Source organism: Nothobranchius furzeri, chromosome 18 (assembly GCF_043380555.1).
Source record: "Nothobranchius furzeri strain GRZ-AD chromosome 18, NfurGRZ-RIMD1, whole genome shotgun sequence".
NCBI lineage: Eukaryota > Metazoa > Chordata > Actinopteri > Cyprinodontiformes > Nothobranchiidae > Nothobranchius > Nothobranchius furzeri.
The window spans coordinates 33,970,142-33,993,877 of NC_091758.1; the positions used below are offsets into that span (position 1 = coordinate 33,970,142).

Here is a 23,736-nt window from a genome sequence, read left to right on the forward strand (position 1 = left end):
GAGAAGAAACAGCAGACACACAGCCAACAGTGCTATGAGATTTGACAGATATCTTTTTATTGTTTGAGGAAAACATTGTGTTTGTGGTGGAAAAATGCCCCATTTTGTCACAGTTTTCTTCAAGTCAAAGTTTGGTTTAGAACATCTGGATCATGCACTCTCTGGACTTTCCAACACCAACCCACTTGACTAGAAAGAGAGAAAGAAACACACAGATTATAAAAACAAATTTCTAAAAAAGCCACCTAATGGGTTATATGCAGTCTTGCTATTTACTTTGACTGATCTGCAGAGATAAATACATACTGGGTACTCCAATGTGGTTCTCAATGAATCTTATATAGTTCTGTGCTTTGGCTGGAAGATCATTCCACTTCCTGGCTGTAGATGTGTCAGTCTTCCACCCGGGAAAGGTCTCATACTCAACTTCCACTTTGTGCAAAATATCCATGTTGGCTTAAAAAAATGAAGAAAAATGCAACTATCACAAACTTTTCAGACTAAATATTAAATCTAGGACTGTAACTCGGCTTTTTGTTACCTGGGAAATGAGGAATTCTCTTCCCATTGAGTTTGTAGGCAATTCCAACTTTAATCTCATCCAGCACATCCAGAATATCAAGCTTTGTTAAAGCAATGCTGTGGGAAACGTGACAACATTTTTAGATTTCTATACAAATGTTGCAACAACAGCCAAACACTAGCCCAGTAAACTAGACCAAATTCTTGCTTTGCAATTCACATGTTTAAGATGGCTTGCCAGGCTATAGCCAAACACAACAACTACAATAAAGGAAAACCTGGTGATCTGCCTAAACTTCTCCTGCCACTCACGCTGTAAAGCCATTAATCATGTGGGCATATCGCATAATGACGAGATCCAACCAGCCGCAGCGCCGCTTCCTCCCTGTAGTTACGCCCACCTCATGACCCCTCGTCTGCAATAACTCTCCAGCAGCCTGCAGAAATCAGGAGAAATCAGGAGAAAAACGTTTCAGTTCCTTTGTGGATGTAAATATCTGTTTAATGAACCTATGGACGTCTAAAAATACACAGTAAAGCAATGCAAGTACTATAGTACAGACTACAATGAGGTGAAGTTAAAACATCTTGACCTTTGTCTTTACGGTCCGTTCCAGTAACAGGTAACATAATCCCGACTGGTACAGTAAAAATATCCTTAACCCAGAATCTGGCCCTGAATTTTTCTGTGCAGCATGTGATCTGAGAAAGAGCTAAAGAGCGCATCTCTCACAAAAACTAACAGCTGCACTGAGTCAAAATGCTCCCACACACTGTACATATCAGGCTTTTTCTAAATAAAACAATATTTCCTGCATTATTTTCTCCTAAAAGCCTGCAAACCAGCTCTTACGTTGAGTTGTTCCGTAGGGAAGGCTCCGATTCCCACCCTGGTGCTGTAGGCCTTGGCCACACCAAACACATCACCAATATTGAGTGGAGGGATCCCGAGACCGGTGCACACCCCTCCCACAGTGCAGTTTGATGATGTCACAAAAGGATAAGTGCCTGCAAAAGATGCTTTAGTGCATTGCAATAACACTAAAACATGTCATGCAACAAATGTTTTTGGAATAAAAGATTACCAAAGTCAATGTCAAGCAGAGCAGCATTCGCCCCTTCAACGAGAATCCTCTTCGGTGGTCCATGAAGAGCTTCATACATGTAATAAACTCCGTCTCTCACCATTGGGCGCAATCTTTCTGCGTAATCCTGCAATGCCAAGAAACCAGAAACCATCATTAAAGGAGACTTATAATGAAAAACTCAATGTTTTTGCATCCTTTTGTGCTGCCGTGTGAGTCTCTACTGCCTCTATGAACACTCCAAACATGAAAAAAAAACAAGCAACAGTTTTCTGTCAGTGTTTTGTTTCATGAATTAGATCCCTCAAGCAAGCTGTTTCAAAAAGTTCCCATTTTTGGACAAATTGTAGAACTTCCTCTCATGTGTTGCTGGAGGAGCAGCAGCTCTACTTCGAGTCCCTCCCAAATATCGAAGGTGCTCATCTTATAGTAGCCTGAAGAGGGGATGGGTGGGCGTGGCCAACTCCTGCTTATTTTCTTAAAGTGACAGGGCCCTGAAACAGCTCAGTCTAGAAAGCGCTGAAACGGTCAAGAATAAAAATGCTGAAATTGCTTTAGGCGAGAGGGATTTAGTGTAAAAAGCATCACAAAAATGTTTTGTACTGACCATTGAACTATTATAATTAAAGAAAAATGTACCCTTTAATAATTTTTTCTTGTATCTTTTTTACAAAACCTCTCAGATCCTTGCATCGTTTACACATCAATCAATCAATCAATCAGTCAATCAAACTTTATTCATATACCACTTAATCATGCAATACATGCAACACAAAGTGCTTAACAAATTAAAAAGGCCCCGCATATCCACATTCCCTCCCATCCACAGAATTTTAAAAACAGTCTGACAATAAAAACCCCTTCACAACACATCCTCCGGCACACACACACACACGCACGCACGCGCGCACGCACGCACGCACGCACGCACGCACGCACGCACGCACGCACACACACACACACACACACACACAAGGATAAGCATAAATAGTGCAAAAAAAAGCAAACAAAATCTTTTTCTACCTTTAGTTTCTTTAGCTGGTCTTCAGTGTCAACTGTCAAGGATGGGTGCATGGACTGATAATGACGAACAAGGTTCTTAAATCTGAAAGGCAGTGAAAACCACATACATTATTTCTCCCCGGTGAATAAGTCTGACTCAACGGATCCGTTTTGCTGCTACCTAGTTGAGAAGTCACTGAAGTCACCCAGGAGGTCACAGACACGCAGACCAATTCGAGATGCTTTGCTGGAGTACGCAGGTCCAATGCCCTTCTTTGTTGTTCCAATGCTGCACAAATCAAACCACCTGATTAATGTCTGTGTGCAACTTCAGCCATTCTGAGTACTTCGTCTTACCTTTTTCCTTCTTGTGCTTGTCTTTCAGTTTCCTGTAAGCCATCAACGACTTGGTGGAAATCAAAAACTGTGAGATTGAAATATATTATTTACACCAAAAGTGATTCATGATTGGATTAAAGAAACTTCCTCAAAGAACGTTCATACCAATGTGAGCTCTGTCTGAAACAATCAGTCTCTTCTCCCAGCCTCTCAGACCTGATGACAGAATTAAAAGTTACATCAGCAAGAACACACTTCTCCATTAAAGCGTTTCACACTGAAAAATAACCTTTCTTCTCATTCTTATCTCCCTCTTCAAACAATCCAGGTAGATGTATGACCACTCCGTTACCTGGAAGAGCAAAGGAAAAGCAGTCAGGTGATTAAACGCCATTAATGGCGTCCTCTCGTGAAGCTTTGAATGCTTTACCTATGAGTGAAATGCTTTTGGTGTTGATGATTCCACTGGGGAGAAGGTGGAAATCATACTCTTTGCCATCCACGACCACTGTGTGTCCTGCATTGTTGCCTCCCTGCAGACCAAAGGGTAAATATTAACCATCTTCAGCATCAGCTCAGAAAGTACTGGACATGTATTGTTTCATTTTCACCAGAAGGTGACGAGACAGTTTGTCCTGCAGTCTGACAAGCAGCTCCAGCACTTAATTTAACAGACTTGGCCACTGGTGACCCTCCTGTCCCCCCTTACACCGGCTTGGCCTTCTCAAATATCAAGCCAGCTCGAGAATGTGACCTCTTCAGCCTGCAGGGCGGGGCTTTCAATCCGTTAGGACACAGGGTACCGGTCCTGTCAGTGGAAACAGCATAACACCCCAACTGTTGACAGGTTTCAGTGCCTGTCCCTGCGCAGGAGTGACCTCTGGAGAGTTGAGTGTCACGTGTACTTAGACAGACAGACATATCTAGCTTATTTCCTTTTTAAAAACGTTTTTAAGGGATTATTTTCGTCTTCAGATTTAATCAAACCAAATTTACGCACAACTCCCAACATCCAAACAGCAATTAATGGAGACATTTGGAACAGCCTGTTCTCTGAATTATCAACTGATCAATGAAATCAGTTGGAAAATGGCACATATTTTATTTTAAGCGATGTGGTTGGTAAGATAGCATGAATTCAAGAGTTCTCCTTCGGATACTTAAGTGTTGCGCTCTTCCACATATCCAAGCGGATCCAACATTTGGGAACAAAAATAGGCTAAAATAATGGAATCAAATGCAGACATTTACCTGACATCTGCAGACAATGTCAGCTTCAGTCGCCAGTAAGTCGACAACTTTCCCCTTTCCCTCATCTCCCCACTGCGCACCGAGCACCACCGTCACTCTGTTCCCCGCGTCATTGCGCGGCCGCTTCTGTCCCGCGGCGGCGGGTTGGTTCGTTATCTTTTGATCTTTGGACGACCAGCTGAGCGACATGACGGCGGCTGCTTTGGCTTCCCGTCTCAAGGAGACTAAGCTCCCCTCAAGAGAAGCATTGCCATATGTGTAACTCCAGAGCCGATGACGCACATGCACGCAGCGTTGCAGCGATCGCTGAGAAAAGGCTTCAGACAGGAAACTATGGAGGGAACCCCACGTTTTATATCATATTTTATTATTTTTTTATCCTGCATAATTGGACAGAAACAAGGAAAACAGTACAATTTTATTAAAATATACTCAACAGCAAAAGTTACAATCCATTAATAATCAGAATCTAAGAAATTAAGACACAAGAAGTTTTAAGTTAAATATTTGACACCAACACTTTTTTTTGCTTGAGTCCTTTAGATTCACCAGAGTTTATAGCAAAAACATCATTTCACCTATTACAATTATACAAACATATAAATATATAAAGTACATTCATTTTTTTTACACTTTTTTTTAGATCAGTTCACAAAAGAAACCCATTTACATTAAGTGACATTTTAACACCCACGCTGAGAAATCCAGCCCTTTCTGTAGAAGAGAACCTTCCAGAAACCTATTTTCATTAAAATTTCATGTCCAGTTCAGAACTCCTTTTGGAATTCAACATTTTTTTCCTCTTGATTTCTTTCTTCTGACATCACCTATAAAAGGCAAACAGACTGAAATGAATAGAGAATCAAACATATTTTAAAAAAACTTTAATAACTTTAAAAACACATTTACAGATAAAAATTGATAAATTAAAGGCACTTTTCAACTTTCTGCTTTAGTGGTTAATAAATTAAACATCAGCATTCACTGAATGCAGGAACAACAAGCAAAGATTGCAGGAAGCACGAGACTGGGCAGATTTAGAGGATGGACAAGTAAATATGGACGGAGCGGACACAAAAGTGACAGCTTTCATGGCACAACTCGGTCCACAATGACCGTGCAGCTTCCTCCAGGGTTGATTAATATTAGCTTCAACACTGCAACGTGTCAGCATGATAACCAATGAGTTTGAGGAAAGTTAAGAGCGAGCAAGTGTCAAGTTAGACAACACAGACAAATGAAATCCAGATTCCAGTTAGACCGACAGATGAGTTATTGGCACATAGCGCTGACGATGACGGAGTTCATCACGGTATTCCGGGTTTGGGATTTGCCACCCACCTACCTCACTGCAACACACAGCCTGTTTTATGTTTAGCATGTCCTTTCCCACTGTTACCTTGTGATTCAGAGAATCAGAAACAAGAGCATTCAAGCACATGGACCAATGTTAAATCCACTTTTACTGCTAAATCTGCAACCCAATGGCTGCAGCATCAATAAAATACACATTAAAACAGACAAATCATCAGATAAATTAGCTGCAATAGAAGCAAAATAAGTACAGATTTCCCTTTAAAGGACATCAAGAGACTAGCATTGCAAGCGTGATCTTTATTTAGGCGAATAGATAGATTACCTTGATTAGCCGTCTTTTTGCTTCGTTTAAAAAGCTTCGACTGTTTCTTTCGCATGGGCTCATTAGATTTTTCAGAAGCCGATGGCAGATTGTCGGGGTCCGGTCCATCTGGGACGTCACATCTACCGATTCTTTCATCGAACGCAACCACACAGACTTGAAGCTCTGAATGTTCCTCACTCAGAACTTCATCTCCACTACATGTTTTCACTATCTTGCATTCCTTCACTTCACTCATCCTTTGTTCCACGGCTTCTGATAAAAGGCTTTGTTCGTAACTAGTGTCCCCATCTTCAATTCCACTGCTTTCACTGCTCAGTTTCACGTTGTCCGACGCTCGGATGCGAGTGCTTCCGTTTCCATCTGCGGTCTCCTCAGGCGTCACCTTCTCCGATACGAGACCAGACGAGCCGTCCATCACATCCTCCAGCCGGCCTGAATCTGACAGCGATGATGGACTGAGGATGCTCGTCTCTGTCAAATCTAATGAAAAGCCATTTGTGGACAGACACGGTGGGACTTGGGCCTTAACGTGAGATAGTGGTGGAGGTGGACCATCCTGCAGCAACGTTGGCTCTTCTGGAGGGGTCTGCGTCATTATGGCTGGCTCTCCTGTGGCGTTGTTTGGAGGCACAGCGGTCTGAGGAGCTGGGAGAGTCTGTTCTGAGGGGCTGGTGAAGCCGTTCACTCCGCCTGCTGCGGGTGGCTGGAGATCCTCTGTCAGAGGTTTGGTGGGAGAGGAGGTAATGGTCGCTTCTGCGTTTTTTTCGTCTGCAGCCTTCACACTTGAACCTGGAAGAGAGATGCAAAATGTACTTTTGGAGGTTCACGCAAATAAAAGGAGAAACAAGGCGAGAAAATAAAATGCTTGCAAGACAGTGGTGCCCAAAAGGGGGGCTACAGGGAGGGGCATGGTCACTTCACTGACACGGCCCCCCCACATATTTATAGTGGTTTAGTATAAATGAATGCCTCGTCAGCTGATCTGTGGGGAAGCAGCTCACGCTCCTGTTTCAGGAACTAAAATTTAGCCAGAGCAGAGTTGATGACGGCAGGTTTTGGAGTGTTTTTCCTGATATCTGACATCTCACCTCTGATTGGCTAACAGCAATACAACTACCATTGACTGTTTATTACACAAATAACAAACCTGAAGGAGTTCTGCCATGTTGTGGTGTTGCTAATGCTAACTGTTAGCTTTTGCTAGCTGAGATGTGGCCCATTCTTTCCTGGAGGCTACATCAACAGCCTTGCCCGTCTAACCAAGGTGAGCATGTCCATGAATGCTAATTTTCAAAGTGATGTAGACCTGAGTGGCTTTTCTAATCAGAGTTTCCCGTCCATCTTCCAGTGGAAACTAATGCGGGAAATAGGGGTGGAAAACTTTTCACTCCGCCAGCATTTTACGTAAGATGGGTTTCTCAGTGAACCTGGTCTAAGTTTGTGGTAAATGTGTTTGATGCATATTGCTTTTTAATGAAAGAGGGAATGCAATGCATTGCCACAGGCTAAACACTCCCATTAGTGTGCACCCCAAAATATTCACTGACCCCCCCCCCCTTAAGCACCACTGTTGCCAGAAACTTTAAAAAAAGCTGCAGCAACAAAGCCAGATGGCGAGGAAGCACAAGCAACCAGGTTTGCAGTGGATCAGGGCTAGGAACAGCAGATGGAGACCACCATCTCTTTCCTTACCAGGTGGGCAGGCACCTCTACGCATTTCACTAGAAGGGAGGCTTTCCGAATCGCACCTTGGCCGGGTCTTTCTCAGGCTGAACCCTTTCCTGATATCTGCCAGCAGGTGATCAATGATGCAGCCGTCATTCGGGGGCATAATGCTTTTCGTGACTGAAACAAAGAATTTGAAACTTAAGACCAAACCTTATGTTTCACTTGAGATCTCCACTAAACAGCTTTCTACTTACTAATTTTTCCATTTTCCCCTTTCCGTCTCTTGGACTCATCTTCTGCCAGCTGCTTCTTTCTCTTCTCAGCCTTAGCAGCTTGTTCTTTCCTCATCTTGTTTTCCTTTCATCATGAAAGAAAAAATGTCACCATCAGTGCCAAAGCACAAAAGATTGAAGGCAGTTTGTCATTGTGTCAGTTGGGTGGAAAGCTGAACATCCGTCAGTGATTCTTCAGTCTATTGATACACATACTTCAAACAAAGCTCCACTCCCACAATTATTAGGCTGTCTCAACTGTGCTGCAAACTCAAGCAGGCGCTAAATAAAACAGCGTTTAGAGCTTTAATTATAAGTTATCCTAAACTGACAAACGTCCTCCCTAACCTTCAGCGCCTTGATGAAAAGGTCTCGGAAAGTCCTGAAGGTTCCGAAGAGGTCTTCGAGCGACAGCTGATGAACGTCTTCGCATAAGTAGACAGCCAGATCTCCTCTCTTCGTCTCAATCTCAGTGAAGCGTTCACTTAAATCTTGACATGCTTTTATGTTTTCCTGTAGTCAAAGAGCAGTAAACGTTTAAGGATAACACCCAGCTGCTTGAAAAAAGCTGGACTCTACCAAATATATATTTTAAAAATAAAAAAGGGGCGTGCAATGCATTGCCACGGGCTAAACACTCCCATAGTTACTGTGCCAGTAGGGGCTGCATGACTTAACTTTTTTTAAAGTCGACAGTCAAGTAATTAAAATCGGGTCGACTAGTCGATGACGTCATACACCTGAAGCGGCCAGGGGTGGGGGGGTGGGGGTGGGGTTCGCTGGAGTTTTAAGATTAAAATTGCGCCCACATTTTCAAAGTTAAACATCTCTCTTTTAACGGTAGTTTCTGCATCTACACTGCTCCGCTTCATCCCTCTCCCCCTTCCCCTGCGCAGCAGCCGCAAACTCACTGATGCGCCTGCAGCCTCTCGGAGTTCCTGCTGCTCTAAACATTAAAATAATTATTTCATTTTCTGTTCCTCACTTCTGATTACCTTCAGTGTGTGTTTGTTGCAACCAGCAGGTACAAAAACTAACTTGTTTTTATGTGACTATTTTTCTGTCCTGTCTCTGTTTATTATCTTCCTGCATCTCCTCTCAATCCTAAAGAAAAACTGCTACCTGGGTTCATATATATTCACCTTATGAGTTACCTTTGAACTGCAGTTCTAAAAGATCTACCGACCGCAAAAACAGCGGAGTGCTCGCTGCTCGCCGGCCACATCAGTGAGGTGCGTCACCGGAGGACAAAACAGGTGATGCGCCCCGCTCCACAGCAGCGAAACGCATCAGGCACAAATAAAAGACAGAAAACATAAAAGGAAATGAGCCGACATGAACGATCGCGTGTTAAATTAGTTTTTGAGGTGGTGACACCTGATTTGATAATGTTACTGTGGCCGTGCTCAGGACGCAGATGTCTGTGGAGTGTGTCAACGATCAGAGCTTTGCATGCGCAAGCTGATTAAGGTTAGGATGGGGGTGAGGGGAAGGTTAAATTGCAAGAGGGTAAAGGTCACAATTTGGTTAAATGTCTGTTTTACGGCGGGTGTCGGTACCGACGCTCTGGCACAGCGTGTAGCCTCCGCCTCCCGACGCGCAGGAGCTCGTCACCTGCTGTCTTTTCCGAGGACTGCATCTTGTCGGTCATTATCACGTGACAGCGACCAGTCGATGACAGGCATAAAAAGTCACTACAGAGCAGTGAAGTGACTAGTCGACTAGTTCATACAACCCCTATGTGCCAGCCAAAAATATTCACTGTCCCCCATAAAAACTTGTCAGGTACAGAAACTTAAAAAAGCTGCAGCAACACAGCGAGATGGCGAGGAAGCACAAGCAACCCTAGAAGGCGGGTTTGCAGTGGATCAGGGACTCCATTTACACATTTAAAAAATAAAATAAAATTAATAACACCTTTACCTCAATAACTTTCACATACTGCTCCTTCACCTCATCCACAGAGTTGGAGACTTTCTTGGCAGCTGCATTCAGCTGTTTGAGCAAAGCACCCGTCTCGGCCTGAATCGAATCCAGATTAATTCTGAAAATAAAGTTAGAAGCTTGTTGTGCATTTCTCACAGATCTACCGAAAAAAAAAAAAGCTCAAGTAGAAAAGATTCCACTACCCTGCTGCTTTTCCACATTTCTGTATCTCATCTGGCAGTGCCAACAGCTCTGGGTGGTTCACCTCTGCCTCCTTTGAAAACAAGTCACAGAATGAGTGATTAAGCTCGAAGATGGGATTAAAAAAAAAGGTTATGGCAGCTGTCAGTCAATTTGCATACCTCCAGGATGTGATGAAGCAGTGTGATCCGACTCTTGTTGGCCTTCGTCTCCGTGAGCTTGAGCAGAGAGCTGATCTTGAACCCCTCTGCGTTCCCTGTGTGACTTCCCTGAAAAGCAGAGGAGTAATTTAAAATGCACGCCATTACTAAATGTCAGCTCAAATTCGAGAGGTTCTTACGTAATTGAGAAAATTTCCAACGTCAAGGATGAGTCTGCAGAAGCTCGGGACCAGAGTGCTCACCTTCAGAGCTGCAGGAAGTTTTTCAGCATGTTAGTTTAGCTGCCTGAGGCACGTTTCAACTAGTGATGCACATGTTTTTTACTTACACTGGCAGGCCTCCTCTACCAGCTTCACTTTAGGTTGGAGCATCTCCAACATGGATGCCGTCTCCTCACACAACAGCATACACTCAATTCTCAGCTGATAACTGAAGCAGGAGAGCAGGGTAAATGTGGATTAAATCAGAAGAGTTAAACACTGTTAAGCTGTTGCTTTCAATCTGGTTTCAGTGGTTCTTGAGCCATAAACTTGAGAAACCTTACATTTAACAGCGCTCTGCAGTCATCTGCTGACCAGAAACCGAACTTTAACCCATTCACTGCCATTGACGACTAAAGTCGTCATTTTAGATCCAACCGTTCGATCCAACCGTTCACTGCCAGTTTGCATTTTTTTACTGTTTGAGCATCGGAACGAGCCCCCGCGCTGAGAGAACAAACATCTCAGCCCTGAAGCCGATCTTCATCCGCATACGTCACGGGATCAGGAAGCAGAACATCCATGTGTTAGATCGTTTTGGGCCGTTCCTGTAAAAAAAAAGTGAGGTGCGAACCGGAAAAGCGTCTGTCGATCACAATTCAACAATGGACCATGAAAGAACGGATAACGCTCGAAACACGCAGATTCTTCCTGATCTAAGAGGTGAGTCTCCCCTTTGTTTTGGTCGTTTTGGCGTCGACATCATCCTAGCGTGCAACATTCTGTGACTCTTAAAAACAGTAAAAACGGTGAGAAACGCTGGCAGCGAAGGCCGTTAGCAATCAGGAAACGGCTGGCAGTGAATGAGTTCTACTGTTCAGTTCAGCCCCAGTGGAAAGATCTACCTGCTGTGCGTCAAGCCGTCTGCAGTGATGGTAGCACATATAACAACTTTCACTTTGTGGACTGTCAAAAAGCACAAAAATAACTTTTTGGCATCATGGTAGAGCCCGGAAGTAATAGTAATGTCTTTGGAGGTGAAGGAAAGAGCTAAAGACAGAGAACATTGGCTCGGCTTACACCAATTTATAGGGAGCTGAAAGAGGCTATGAAATCACAGACTGATAGTGACCTGGCCTTGTTGCTACTGAACTTGTAATATTTTGTTGTCCAACAGTGTAGATTTTTAATTTGTAACTTATTTAATATCAGATGGCTCACTTAAGCATTAGCTCATTAGCACTAGCAACAGCAGGCTGCTGCAGGGTTGTTATAATTCTGCTTTCAACTAATGGGGGAGAAACAGGAAACTTAAGTGTTGCTTTAAAGAGGGATTGCACACCATCAGATAATATAACTCCTCCCCTAGTAAAAATTTGAAAAGTGCTATGAAAGTGGGCGTTGCCAGGAGGCACGGAGGAGCAAGGCCAAGTGTGGGGAATCTCCAGGGAGCTCCATTTGGAATGGTATGTCAAAGGAAGATCCCGCCTTTCTCGCCCCTGATTGGCTATTGGATGTTATTTGTTTAACTACACGCAACAACTTGTCGAAACACTAACCCCAGTAAACTAGGTGTGTGCAAATGCATCAGAATGGATTTTTAGGAAATGTTCAAAACCCCCTCAAGATCGGGCTGTAAACCTAAAAATCCTGGAGCGAGGAAAAACTTTCCTCTAACAGCCAATAGTAAGAGAGCCCTTTCAGCCAATCAGAAGCGAGAAAGCCGGGACGTTCCTTGGACATCCTATGCTTCCAAATGACGCTTCCTGCGTGGGTGGGTGGGACCGGGAAGCGTAAACTGTACCAGTCCTAGTCAATCGCAACTTTCAAATGAAGTAGCCACAGTTGTGCCACACGGGGCAGCATTACGATTAGACCTAGATTCTAGATTTAATCAAGTTTACACCAACATGTCATAAAATGCGCAGAAAGAAATACTGCTTTTGGAGAGACCCAATTATCCAGTGTATAAGCAAAAAAGTCATCTTTGGGTTTAGTTACCCTTTAAATTATAAATAAGGTTGATAGTTACCAAGGCACAGTCAGCAGGGAGGTGTAAAAACGATCAACGTTTGCCAGCTTGTCTTTTTCTCCTTGGAAAGATTTCAAATTCTCAATCTAATTAAAAAAAACAAAAGAAATGTTCAAAATGGTTTTAGACTCAGATGAGTGCAAAGACTTATGTTTGTGGCACAAACCTCATGTTTCTCTGGCAGGAGCTTAACAAGCTGTTTCAGCGCCTCAACATCAAACTTACTGCGATCTGCGTTTTGGATCATGGCTACAAACTCCTCATTTGTGCTGCACATAACGCCAAAGTTAGAGACTTATTAACAGGCAAACATTTGAGACTCCTAAAAATATTGCTTGTAGGAGCTCACCACTTGAACTGCTTAAGAAAGATGTTCATATTCAAGTTTTTCTTTGGATCAATGAATGTGATCTAAACAGAAGAAAAAGGGACACTAGTTAGAAAGTTTATTTTTATTTTAAATCCGTAGTGTTTGTTCTGCATCCTTTGAACAGTCCCACCTCTTTAGGCTCCTTCTTAGCAGGAGTAGTTGCCCCCTTGTCTTTGGGTTCAGTCACCGGGAGACAGAACAGCTGTTCGATACTGCTGTAGTTGGGCTCGCGGGGAGGCGGTTCTTTCTGAACCGTGGCCCACATGGACGGGCCATCTGTGTTCAAGGAGGGAAGAATATAACCTGATATGATCCAACAGGGTTTCATTTTGTAACTGAAATGAGCCACATCATCATGTTCACACTGTAAAGTAAAGATTCAAGTAGAAAGCCCTGTGCATCATTCTAGAGGCATTTTCATGCTTTCAGGTTTGACAGCGTGACAAGTTCAGCTATTTGCATCCAGATATGAACCAAAATGTAGGAGTCTGACACATTTGTGCGAAAACTGCAATTCATGTGAGAAATTAATGCCTGTAACTGACAGGTGGTTTTTGTTGCCAACTGTAAAGAGAAAAGTGCCAAATCAACTTAAATCCCTACTTTTATGTTCAAAGAAAAATATGGAACACATTCAATACATACGTACATCTGCAAGCTTTGCCGTTTGCTGGCTTGAGATTGAAAGTAAAAAATTTGCTACTAAAATATAAACTCTGTTCCTTTACTAAAAAACTGGCAGTTTGAGCTCCGATTTACAGATCCGCAAACTAAAAACAATTTGCTTTGAATGTCAAATTCAAAACATCCTTGCTGTTGTGTTCAGGATTTAATGCACAGCAAAACAATGGAAGTCCTACTTTGCATGTGCCCTTCACAAAATTTAATAAAACAGAACTTGATACAGAACACTAGATTTCCCCTTTTGATAAAAAAGTAATATTCAGTAAAAATGAACGTCTGACCCTATTCTGTGATAAAATGTAGGAAATATGTCGATTTGTTTTTGCTAAGCCTGCCTCCCGTCTTATAGAGCCCCATGCAATTTGAACCGATTGCCACTCCGGATTAGCCAATAGCCTTAAGACACCTGCTTACGTAGAGATGTCAATCACACAAAATACAGATTTGACGACTGCCTGCTTCTGCTCAAAGGTAAAGAAAAGCCCACGGACCGTTTGCCCCAGACCGGCTTTAACGGTGCAACTTGGATGTTGAACAGTTGCAGAGTTTATAAACAAGGAAGTCAAATATATGAATACATCGTAAAGCTGCATCATGGAAGCAGAGATGGGCTAAAATGTGTAATGCATTTTTCCACCTCTAGATGGTGCCCTCTGAGAAAAACTCCAGATTTCTGCTTTATATCTAGGACAGGGAATGAAGCGATCAATAGGATTACATATATCTGCCATTTGGGTGATGCATTAAATGTATTTTCATAAAATAATTTCGATAAACTAAAATCTGTGTATTTCACACTTGCCTGTAACGAATCGAAGTTTCTGCCAGTTGAGCTTCTTCATCTTCAAAGTGGGACATCTGCTTGGCGTTGGGGCATTGGCCCCCAGGGCCTGGCTGGTCTGCGCCACTATCAGGCCAGTAGGAGGTGGTAGAGGTGCACCCCCCATCCCCGATAATGGAGGTGGTGGAGGAGGCATTCCAGGCATTGGTGGAGGAGGTGGTGGTGGGGGACTGCCAAGCCCTCCAGGAAGAGGTGGTGGAGGAGGAGGAGGGGGTGGTGGGGGACTCCCAAGTCCTCCAGGAAGAGGCGGTGGAGGAGGGGGTGGTGGGGGACTCCCAAGTCCTCCAGGAAGAGGTGGTGGAGGAGGAGGAGGGGGTGGTGGGGGACTCCCAAGTCCTCCAGGAAGAGGTGGTGGAGGAGGAGGAGGGGGTGGTGGGGGACTCCCAAGTCCTCCAGATAGAAGAGGAGGAAGAGAAGGAGGAACACACAATGGCTTCTGAGATGTGACACGTGGCTCGTTTTTGCCATCCGTCTGAACGGCCTTGTCCATTTTCGCCACGAGCCCGTCTACCTCGTGATGACCTACGCAGCTCCTCCGTTTGACAACCACCAGCCTCTGCATGATCTTCTCACTCGACTCCATCTGAGCTGGAGAAAGAAATCCACACAACACCCATAAACGTTTCCCCCATCAGCCTCCGGTGTTGCATTCAAATCTGTTTTCCTGGTTAATCGTTTCCCTTCATGCATTAATCAGACCATTAGCCTCAGAGTGCTGCTCCGAGTGAATTTATCGTTGTGCTGCTGACTCACAGTCCTGGGCGAGGAGTATGGCTCTGTTAGTGACGGCCTCCAGAGCCAGCCAGATATCCGTGCGGCCTGGTCCGAGCACCAGCAACGTCTGCAGGATGGAGAGCAGCTGGAGGGAAGCTGGAGAGCTGCTCACCTATGTGCAACACCAGTTAGCATCACATCTGTCATCCATCTGCTTTAATCTCGGCGTTTTTGCTCCCACCTTGTTGAAAAGTGCAGTAAAGACATCCAGGTGATTACTCATGTCTATTCCTCCATAGACTCTCAGCAGCTCTTCCTCATCCTCAGCCATCGCCTCTTCGAAGGCTTCGCATTGAATGATCAAATCTTCATCCTCCTGCTCCCTACGTACCAAACATTAACATAGAATTAAATAAAATCAACTTAGTTTGGATGTTAAAAGCAAAATAAGTTTGTCATTATGCATGGCAGTGATTTGCTTGGATAAACAAGGAATCTTTGATGACTCACCTCAATTTTGGGAGCATATCAAGTAGCTGCAGGCCTGCAGAATCATATGCAATAAATCACACTCCTAAAATTAATGATTTAAATAAGCTTTGCTTCAGAGAAAGTTTGTCTTAACAGAACAGTCTTTTAGTCGCCGGAGTAAGAAAGCTTCATGGATGTGTGAGAACATCACAGGTGAGTAATTGCAAAAGAGGTGTGGCCAATCAGGTGGCTGATTGCTTTTAGGTGCTGGGAACTGATCTGGGTTCAGCGAATTGTGAAGGAAGTAACAGTTTTATTAAAATGTGTATGAAGCAGATGGATTTCTTTTATATCAAAACAGTTTTTGTAAGCTTTTGTATTCAGATTTATCTCAAACATCCGATACAAATCTCCCTTGTTGAATTTAGCTCCATCAGTCGCAGGATGCTTACATTTCCTCTCCACAGAAATTTCTGTCAGCCTCTCTCTCTCCGGCGCCAAACCCACAAAAACACAAATGTCGCCACGTTTTGTTCTCAGGCATTGTGTCAAAGTGAGAATGAGGCCATTAGGCCTATTCTTAGCCAAGACCTAATGACAAAGAAATTTGTAACTGAGCCCCTGCTGTTGGCCTGCTTTCATCTTTTGCCTTTAGTGTCAATTTATTAAGAAAATGCTCAAACGGACTCACCGATGAACTCCTTTCTCATCCTGTCTCTCTGTCTCAGCTCGTCTGTGCTGAAGATGAGTGCGTTGATGACACTCAGGAGTGTGACCATGTACGGGACATTATCCGTGGCCTGCAGCTCATTCATGATCACGCTGAAGCGATACTGCTGCGTCTTCAAGCCCTAAAGAGGGGGGGAAACCACAGATGTAACGTTTCTTCTGCATGAAAACCAACCCATAGATTTTCACCGTAATTATCTGCTTGCCTTATAATGATCCAGGGCGTCAAGAGCCAGGCAGTGACCTTCTGCAGAGAAGATGCTGAGGGCTGCCAGGAGCTCAAACACCTGCTTCTTCACCATGATGTTAGAGGTGTCCAGGGCTGTGGATTATTGAGGTCAAAGACATGAATACAGGTTCATGTCAATACTCATTATATTACCATGCTTTCGTTCTTTTTTAAACACAGAAACAGTTTTGTTTACCTGTTTTGTAGCTACAGTTTCGCCGACGGCTGCCGGCTTCTTCTGACCATCAGCGTCAGCCTGAAGAAGCCGGCAGCCGTCGGCGAAACTGTAGCTACAAAACAGGTAAACAAAACTGTTTCTGTGTTTAAAAAAGAACGAAAGCATGGAATTAGAACCACGACACAGTAAGAACACACCTAAGATACTCATTATATTAGCTGAACCTGCAGGGGGTGGGAAATTATGTTCTGCAATTTCCTGAAGCGATTCTCATCATACTGCCCGTGCACACGAGGAAAATCAGCTCAGCAGGATGAATCATAAAACTGCCTGATCAAGTGCATCGCCATGTAAAAAATGAGCTTATTTAGCTGTAAAAGCCCCAGTCGGCAGGTTCGGCTGGAGGTTTCTTCCTGTTAAAGACCAAGTTCACTAACAAAACGTCTTTTGTGATTTTTGAAATATGATCAGCCACTCTGAGTTTAACATGCAGGCAAATGTGAAAATAGTCTTGTACCCCTTTTTCTTGCATTAGCTGATGATGAATTAAAAAAAAGACAGAGAAACGCTCATGTTAGGAAAGCCTGACATTAGCATGTCATAGTGTCAAATTAGCATTCATGGATTCACCTAGCCTAGTGAACTAGACCAAATTCTTGCTTTGCAAAGAATGGTCTAGGCATGCTCCATTGGAACCTCAGCAGCTCCTACCAGGACTCTGGCTAGCCAATCACAGCTCTCTAGAGGGGTTTCAAACACATAAAGAGCTGTGATTGGTCCATAATGGTGGGCCAATCATAGTGCTCTATCTGCTTAGTGAACAAATCACAGAGCTTTATCCGCTTTGTGGGCCAATCAGGGCACTCTATATGCCTGGTGGGTGGGATGATGCAACAGAGTGAAACAAGAGCACGTCACATTCATTGTCCAGTGGAATGTGGAGATCATTTGAAAGACAACGGTAGAACCCGCCCCACAACTGAGAGCCGTCAATGGAGCGTGGCCAGACTAAATAATACATTTATTTAGTCTGGCTTGCCAGGCTAGGATTCACCATCTTGGCTCATGAAGGGGAAGGCTGTTGTTGGTTTAGCATCCAGGAAACAGCAGAGCACATCTTAGCTAGTAGAAGCTAACTGTTAGCACTAGCAACTCCACCACACGGCAGAAATTCTTCATGCTTGTGTTATTTGTGGAGATGAAACATCAACGTTGCAGAGCAAATGGAGGCACAGGAAGTGTTGAATTGCTGTTAGCCAATCAGAGGCGAGATTTCCGAATAACAGGAAATAAGTCTCCAAAATCTGCAGTCTTTCCCACAGAGATCACCTCACTGCAAATGTGTTGAAAAAAAAAACCTAGTGAACTTGGTCTTTAAAGGGGCATTTTTTCCTCTCTCCACTGTTGCTACATGTTGGCGTAGCATCGGGATTGCTGTAAAGTCTCTGAAACAACAAGTCAGTGATTCCATGTAATCTGTTGGGTTTTCTTTCATTGGAAACATTTAATGGAATGCCCTCAGGGCACAGACAAGTAGGTTCAATTAGAAAGTCTCTTTTGTAAAGTACCTTGAGACTACTCTAGTGAACTGGTGCTTTATTAAAAAAACTGGATTTAACTGAATTCAAGTATGAGCTTGTTTGCTGAAACGCCTGGCTCTTTTTTCCACACACATCAAAAACTTTAGCCGACCTTTCGACAGCTTCCGGATGTATCCCTCATTCTCTATGATGAAGTGGATCCCTGCCGACGAGTTCATCACTGCACGGACGCAGCTGACACACGTGAGCTGCAGCAACGCGTCCGCGATGCGAGAGCATCCCCGGCCCGAGAGCCGGTCCAGAGCCTCCAGGAGGAGATCCAGCCCGCTCAGCTCCAGGAACTGCACCATCCACGTCTGGTCGCTGCCTTCCAGGCGACGCTTCAGCCCGGAGTAGTTCACTACGGTGGGGACCTGCAGCAGTCTGATGCACAGCTCTGGATCAGCGCTCTCCAGATTGGCCTCTTGCTGCGTGTCGGAGTCCTGAGAGGAGCCCAGGCGATCCCTGACCGCAGCCCATTTGTTTTTCCCATCTCTTATCGACATGTTTGTTAAAGCTGGAAGAGAAATCGATAAAACATGTTGATGTTTCTTCTTTTAAAAAGACGAAAATTTGACTCTTGGACAGCATTTGGTGCCTGTTAGGGAGCGATATCCAATAATCTTGTCCAGTATGTAAACAGTGGAGTCACTGCTGTGTAAAACTAGAGGAAGCAGGCCAACAAATGGCTTTATCAGAAGAAATAAAGAATAGGAAGTGACCAGTCGGCAGTTTGAGTAAAAGATATGTCAGCAGTCCAGTCATCAGCTGCTCTGGCTCACAATCCAACCTAAGCTCAGAGGCAAAAGCCTCACACACAAAGCCAGACCCAGCTTTTGTCTGATGCGCCACATGCCCGGCTCCCTGGATTCAAATTTCTGAGGTTTTCTTTATGATCTTTCCTAACTGGAGACACAAACGAACACAAACTTTCATTCTACTTTAACTTAACCCCCGGGTTTATTAAAACTGCAGATAAAATGTGAAATTGTCTCAGTTTAGTCACACAATGTCCTAACTTGTGTTTAGATTAAATTTGTTTGTCTCTAATCAGTCACTATTTAGGCTAATTTGTCTCCAACTTGTCCCAAAGTCGTCTCCTCACACATCTGAGTCTGCACGAAGGCTCCAGATCCTCATGACGACTGAGAAAATATCTTGAGACAAAATTTGTCCCACAAAATTTTTGAAGAAGCCCACCCCACAACTCAGGCAAGGAATTTTATAATTGCTATAAATTACTATTATCATTATTATTAGAACTAATAAAAGCTTTTTAAATAGTAAAACACTGTTTTTTTCATAGTTTTTTTGTGTAAATAAATCCTAATTACCAACGCAAAGAAACTTTGTGTTAAATGGGGCGGCGGTGGTTCACGGATTAGGAATTTGGTTTGAGTCCTCTGATTCAGAAAGGCGCTCATGTATTAGTTATTATTTGACTGTAAATCTGTGTTTATGCTTATTTAACAAGGTACGCATGTGGAAACTCAGTAAATAAACACACACGTGCAGAAACACAGAACGATTTCATGTGCAGACATAAACAGAGTCGTTGACGTCATACGATTGGACTCTTCTGGCTCTTCCTCAGAGCACGGTCGCCCTCCTATAAACCTTAGAAATGTGTGCTCTGCTACGTAAGCAAGCAGGACACATTCCCACACTAATAAATGTAAACTGTAGGAATTCCAGCTCAAATACAAGAATAGAATGATGTAATTCAAGACTTTACCAGTTTTCTTGGGTTTTTTGTTTCTGTGTGAATGAATATTTCTCCTGTTGTTCACATTTGGAATGAACAGCATGCACAAATGAGGCACTTAGTAATATTTGTGGAAAATGCAACACTCAAAGGTCGTGGGCGTGAATCAGACTGAATGTATTTTATTTGGTACTAGTGCAACAGTTGCTGTATGCGCAGCCTGCAAGTTGCCTGGATGAGACACTTCTTCTCAAAGCATTTGGAAAAGAACAGAAGTACCGACTTGTGAAAAATCTGACAAATTAGATTTTAGTTCACAGCGTGGAGTCAAGGTAAAAAAAAATCAGGATTTTATTCTCTCACATTTTCTGGCGAGGCACTTGTCATTTCTGTCTGCAACGTTCTCGTCCTGCTGCCAGTGTGAGAGTGTTACCGTGGCAGCGAGCAGTCAGACAATGGTGTTTTTACAAAAGGCCTTCTCAATAGCCTTCAGAGCTGCGCTTGTTTGGCATACAAGGGATGGAATGCTCCCTGCCCCCCCCCCCCCCCCCCTTTCAGGCTAATAAGACTGAGGCTACTTCCAACACTCTGATTCTCCAGTACATCGTGCTTTCGTGTTCATTGCAAGCCAAGGAACAAAAGTTGTAAGTTCACGCCTGGAACTGGAGATTTTTCACAGCTTGGGGTTCATCAAAATGCACTGAGAGTTTTTGTTGGATGGATTTCATTTCTAGAAAAGTCAAATTTACGACTGGGACGCTTCTGGAGTGAGACTGAGCCGAGAGCATGGGTAGGGAAGTTTGACAAAGGGAAGGAAAGGACTTTCCCAGAACAGGAAACTTGACAAACAGCCCAGTCTGACAGTGGGATTTCCGCTTATGAAATACCACCATCTTTTACTTTAAGGAATGAAAAAGTAGAGTCTTTTCAGTTCTGCAGCCTAAACCTGCGTTTTACTTCAGTGGCTGACCTTGTCTGCAAGAGCTCCCACATGTTCTGCTAATAGCAAGCTGATTCACAGCTCGCAGGACAAGCCCACTCATCTCCTCTGGTTGCACCGCCCACCCACACAGCAGCAGCCCACTGCTACAGTACAGCACCAACACTCCTGAATGTGCAGAAACATCTCCTCGGATTCATTTCCCCTGAGGCATATGCTGCATATTGTAATTATGTTTTGCATATTATCACCAGTAGAATTTTTTCAGATCTCACACAAGTTAACACGTTTTTTGCAAAGACATTTTGCACTAAAATGATGATTTAACTGTTTATGTCTTACTGCTGACTGAGCATGTAAATTAATTGACATCTGGTGCTCCTCCTAAAACATTCCCCTCCCTTTTATTTTGTTAAAGGGAGTGTCTGTTAAGTCTGCAAGCACATTTTTAGTTAAACTATTTTGGAACAGGGTGATTTTGGTTTCTTTTCTCCCTATTTTCTGACTGGTGATGTTTCCAGACGCTGGTGGAACATGAGCACATTTTTAAATACGTGTCACCGCAAAGTGTCCAAATAGCCCCCAGACAGTAGATTTGGGACTAAAATATTTAATTTCTCCCACGTTTTTCCTTTTATTCTGTCCAAGTGAGACAAGTGACAGTTTATTGGAGCCTAAATAGATCGACAGGACTAAGTCGTGGTTCCAGCCTGCATCAGGCACCGGGACATTATAGGAGACGTGAAATAGCGGATTTTTTAAATATGAGGCACCGCTGGTTTTGCGCTGCGGATTTTCTGCATAACGGGAGATAAAACACGCTGTTGCATCACTGTTATGAATCACAAGCTGAATCCATACCTGGTTTTATTCCATAGAAACAGAAGAATCGCGTCCTTCCTCAGCTCAGACCCCCATGCAGAGGACCACTCGGTCTTCCAGATGTTTGTCCGCCTCAGAAGGATGATGACATCCGGTGATCTGGTCAGGAATTCGGGCGGCAGCATCTAACATCCACCGCCCCAGAGCTTTTAATCACTTGTGAAGACCATTGGTGAAGACCGATGGTGAAGACCAACGGGATGACAAAAGCTGCATCACTACTCTTCAATATCCGGTTACACCTTTCAAAATAAAAGGAGGATGGCTAAACCAATTTAAAGCTTTTTTTTCTCCTGTTAAATGTGGTTTAAGATTGTTTCTATTATTTATCTTCGGTATCCAGAATTCCTGCATTGCCCTCCTCAAAAGCGATACTCGCTTATCAAGTAAAGATTCAAATCAAACCAGTTTTAGCTTCAGGGTGTTGCATTGGAAAACGGCATTTAGGGAAAAATCCCTCCAAGCTCCACAAACCTTTCTGACACATACGACTGTTTCTGCACCTGTGTGTGCATAATGTTGCAGAATTTTAAATGTACCTGCTTTATCTTTGTTTTATTCTCAGTACATTTATTTTGTGTCTCTCATTTTGACGTGTTTTTGTCAAACACATCGTGTGTGTGTCATATTAATAGACTCACAGCATTTACTGCATTGATAAGGCTTTCTAATTCAGTTTTTTATTGTTTGTGTTCAAAGTAATGACAGAAATGGTGCAGCAGCTAGTGTTGAATAGACATTCGTACGCAGAACTGTGGATTTTCATTCCACCCCTGGAGAAAATAAACTATTTATCATAAACATGTGCACTTCTGAGTTTCTTTTACTTTTCCCCCAAATGTACTCTGCTCCAAACAAGAAAAATTAATTTCACCCAAAAAAGTTTCCTCACCAGTAAACAAACAAACAAACAAACAAACAAACAAACAAATAAATAAATAAACAAATAAATAAATAAGCTAGGATTTATCAACATTACTCTAACATAAACATATTGAAACAAAATATATGCTTAATTTTCCCTAACAGAGCAGCTAATGGCTGAAATAAAAAACATATTTTCAGTTTTAGTCTCATAAACCGGTGTCGGGTTTCCCTGTAAAGTTCGTTCAGGCTTTTGTTTTGAAAGGAAGGCTGGATGATTTCCGGTCCTGACGTGTCTGTAGTTGTGTAACTTCAAGCGGTTTCTGTGATGCTGAGTTGATCCAGGAGCTGAGCCCTCCTCCTGCCACATAAACCATCCCATCATCTAGACAGGAGTTCCCAAATTCCCCCAAACCCTGAAAGCAGAGACAGTCCGATTATAATCTGAGTTTCAAACCTGGTTATTTTCAGACAACGTGTCCAGACTTTAGCTAGACTGACAGCTCATAATATAATGAACAAGAAGTAATCTGCATGTGGGTCATTTAGAAAAAATACACATTTTCTTTTATTAATTTAAAGCGTTTACTTTGATTTAATGTGTTAGATACACAAAAACACGGTCATTGACACAATTTAATGAACTCTCTGATTTGTTTCTTTACAGCTTTAGGAATGCTTTTGCTAGAGTAGCCTCAGGCTTTTGTTATCTTTAATCTTTTCAGTGAGAAACGTGTGTTGAGGAGGTAGTTCGAACTATTTAACTTGGAGGAATTTCACCGTCTCAGAAAAACACAAAAACAATCTCTGAATCTGAGCTTCTTTAGAAAACAAGGACATCAACACACAACCAAAGGGTTTAGTCACCAAAATAATAATAAAAAAGTTTCCAACCACAGGGTGGAGTGAGAAACCAAAAGCAAAATAGAAACAAAAACACTTGAGCATGCCACAGCTCCAGGCTTTTCCAGAGAAAATAATGCTCACTCATGAGAACGCCATATTTAAACAGACCACTGAGTAAATATTATGAACTCATTATAAACACTAACTGAGCTTGAAGAACAGGATCATGAAACACAGCAGCTATAATCACGTAATCATCAAAGTCAACATCTTTGTTTAGTGCCCTTTTAATGCTGTGAAAGTGCACGGCCAAAATATTTATGGACATAAACTGGCCCTCAACCTCTGGATGCATCTGCAAAACCTTCTTTGGGTAAGTTAGAGGATTCACTAAACTTCCCT

At 43.1% G+C, this 23,736-nt stretch overlaps 3 protein-coding genes across 3 annotated transcripts; all 3 read right to left on the bottom strand.

Annotated features, from left to right (window-relative positions):
- Positions 1 to 35: 35 nt before the first annotated feature.
- adss1 (adenylosuccinate synthase 1) lies at positions 36 to 5,681 on the bottom strand. The gene is made up of 14 exons (XM_015970292.3): positions 5,545 to 5,681; positions 4,200 to 5,026; positions 3,379 to 3,481; positions 3,238 to 3,300; positions 3,114 to 3,164; positions 2,967 to 3,033; positions 2,791 to 2,898; positions 2,631 to 2,712; positions 1,608 to 1,734; positions 1,376 to 1,530; positions 835 to 959; positions 542 to 639; positions 307 to 456; positions 36 to 189 (listed from the first exon to the last, which is right to left on the bottom strand). Exons 2-14 carry the CDS (start codon positions 4,386 to 4,388, stop codon positions 137 to 139), a joined length of 1,371 nt encoding a protein of 456 aa, XP_015825778.1. The 5' UTR covers positions 4,389 to 5,026; positions 5,545 to 5,681; the 3' UTR covers positions 36 to 136.
- On the bottom strand, positions 5,069 to 15,409 carry LOC107392462 (inverted formin 2). The gene is made up of 16 exons (XM_070546680.1): positions 15,152 to 15,409; positions 14,950 to 15,082; positions 14,158 to 14,784; positions 12,802 to 12,947; positions 12,651 to 12,712; positions 12,468 to 12,570; positions 12,302 to 12,387; positions 10,398 to 10,498; positions 10,249 to 10,319; positions 10,070 to 10,177; positions 9,911 to 9,981; positions 9,705 to 9,825; positions 8,130 to 8,294; positions 7,764 to 7,866; positions 7,534 to 7,686; positions 5,069 to 6,630 (listed from the first exon to the last, which is right to left on the bottom strand). The coding sequence occupies exons 1-16, from the start codon at positions 15,239 to 15,241 to the stop codon at positions 5,711 to 5,713; spliced, it is 3,060 nt and encodes a 1,019-aa protein (XP_070402781.1). The 5' UTR covers positions 15,242 to 15,409; the 3' UTR covers positions 5,069 to 5,710.
- A 7-nt stretch (positions 15,410 to 15,416) lies between these two features.
- On the bottom strand, positions 15,417 to 22,115 carry inf2 (inverted formin 2). Its single transcript, XM_015970289.3, has 5 exons — positions 21,604 to 22,115; positions 18,210 to 18,614; positions 16,317 to 16,432; positions 16,073 to 16,232; positions 15,417 to 15,454 (listed from the first exon to the last, which is right to left on the bottom strand). Exons 2-5 carry the CDS (start codon positions 18,601 to 18,603, stop codon positions 15,417 to 15,419), a joined length of 708 nt encoding a protein of 235 aa, XP_015825775.1. The 5' UTR covers positions 18,604 to 18,614; positions 21,604 to 22,115.
- Positions 22,116 to 23,736: the final 1,621 nt, after the last annotated feature.

Excerpts from the sequence above, each read along its gene's own strand:
- inf2 (XM_015970289.3), bottom strand. The coding sequence starts at position 18,603 with ATGTCGATAAGAGATGGGAAAAACAAATGGGCTGCGGTCAGGGATCGC. Across the intron at positions 16,433-18,209 it reads CATCCGGAAGCTGTCGAAAG|CCCTGGACACCTCTAACATC; the intron begins GTCGGCTAAAGT and ends AATAATCCACAG. Across the intron at positions 16,233-16,316 it reads ACGCCCTGGATCATTATAAG|GGCTTGAAGACGCAGCAGTA; the intron begins GCAAGCAGATAA and ends CCCCCTCTTTAG.
- adss1 (XM_015970292.3), bottom strand. The coding sequence starts at position 4,388 with ATGTCGCTCAGCTGGTCGTCCAAAGATCAAAAGATAACGAACCAACCC. Across the intron at positions 1,735-2,630 it reads ACCAGCTAAAGAAACTAAAG|GATTACGCAGAAAGATTGCG; the intron begins GTAGAAAAAGAT and ends TTGGCATTGCAG. Across the intron at positions 190-306 it reads GAACCACATTGGAGTACCCA|TCAAGTGGGTTGGTGTTGGA; the intron begins GTATGTATTTAT and ends CTCTCTTTCTAG.
- LOC107392462 (XM_070546680.1), bottom strand. The coding sequence starts at position 15,241 with ATGGCTGAGGATGAGGAAGAGCTGCTGAGAGTCTATGGAGGAATAGAC. Across the intron at positions 12,571-12,650 it reads TTTCTTAAGCAGTTCAAGTG|CACAAATGAGGAGTTTGTAG; the intron begins GTGAGCTCCTAC and ends CGTTATGTGCAG. Across the intron at positions 12,388-12,467 it reads TCCTGCCAGAGAAACATGAG|ATTGAGAATTTGAAATCTTT; the intron begins GTTTGTGCCACA and ends TTTTTTAATTAG.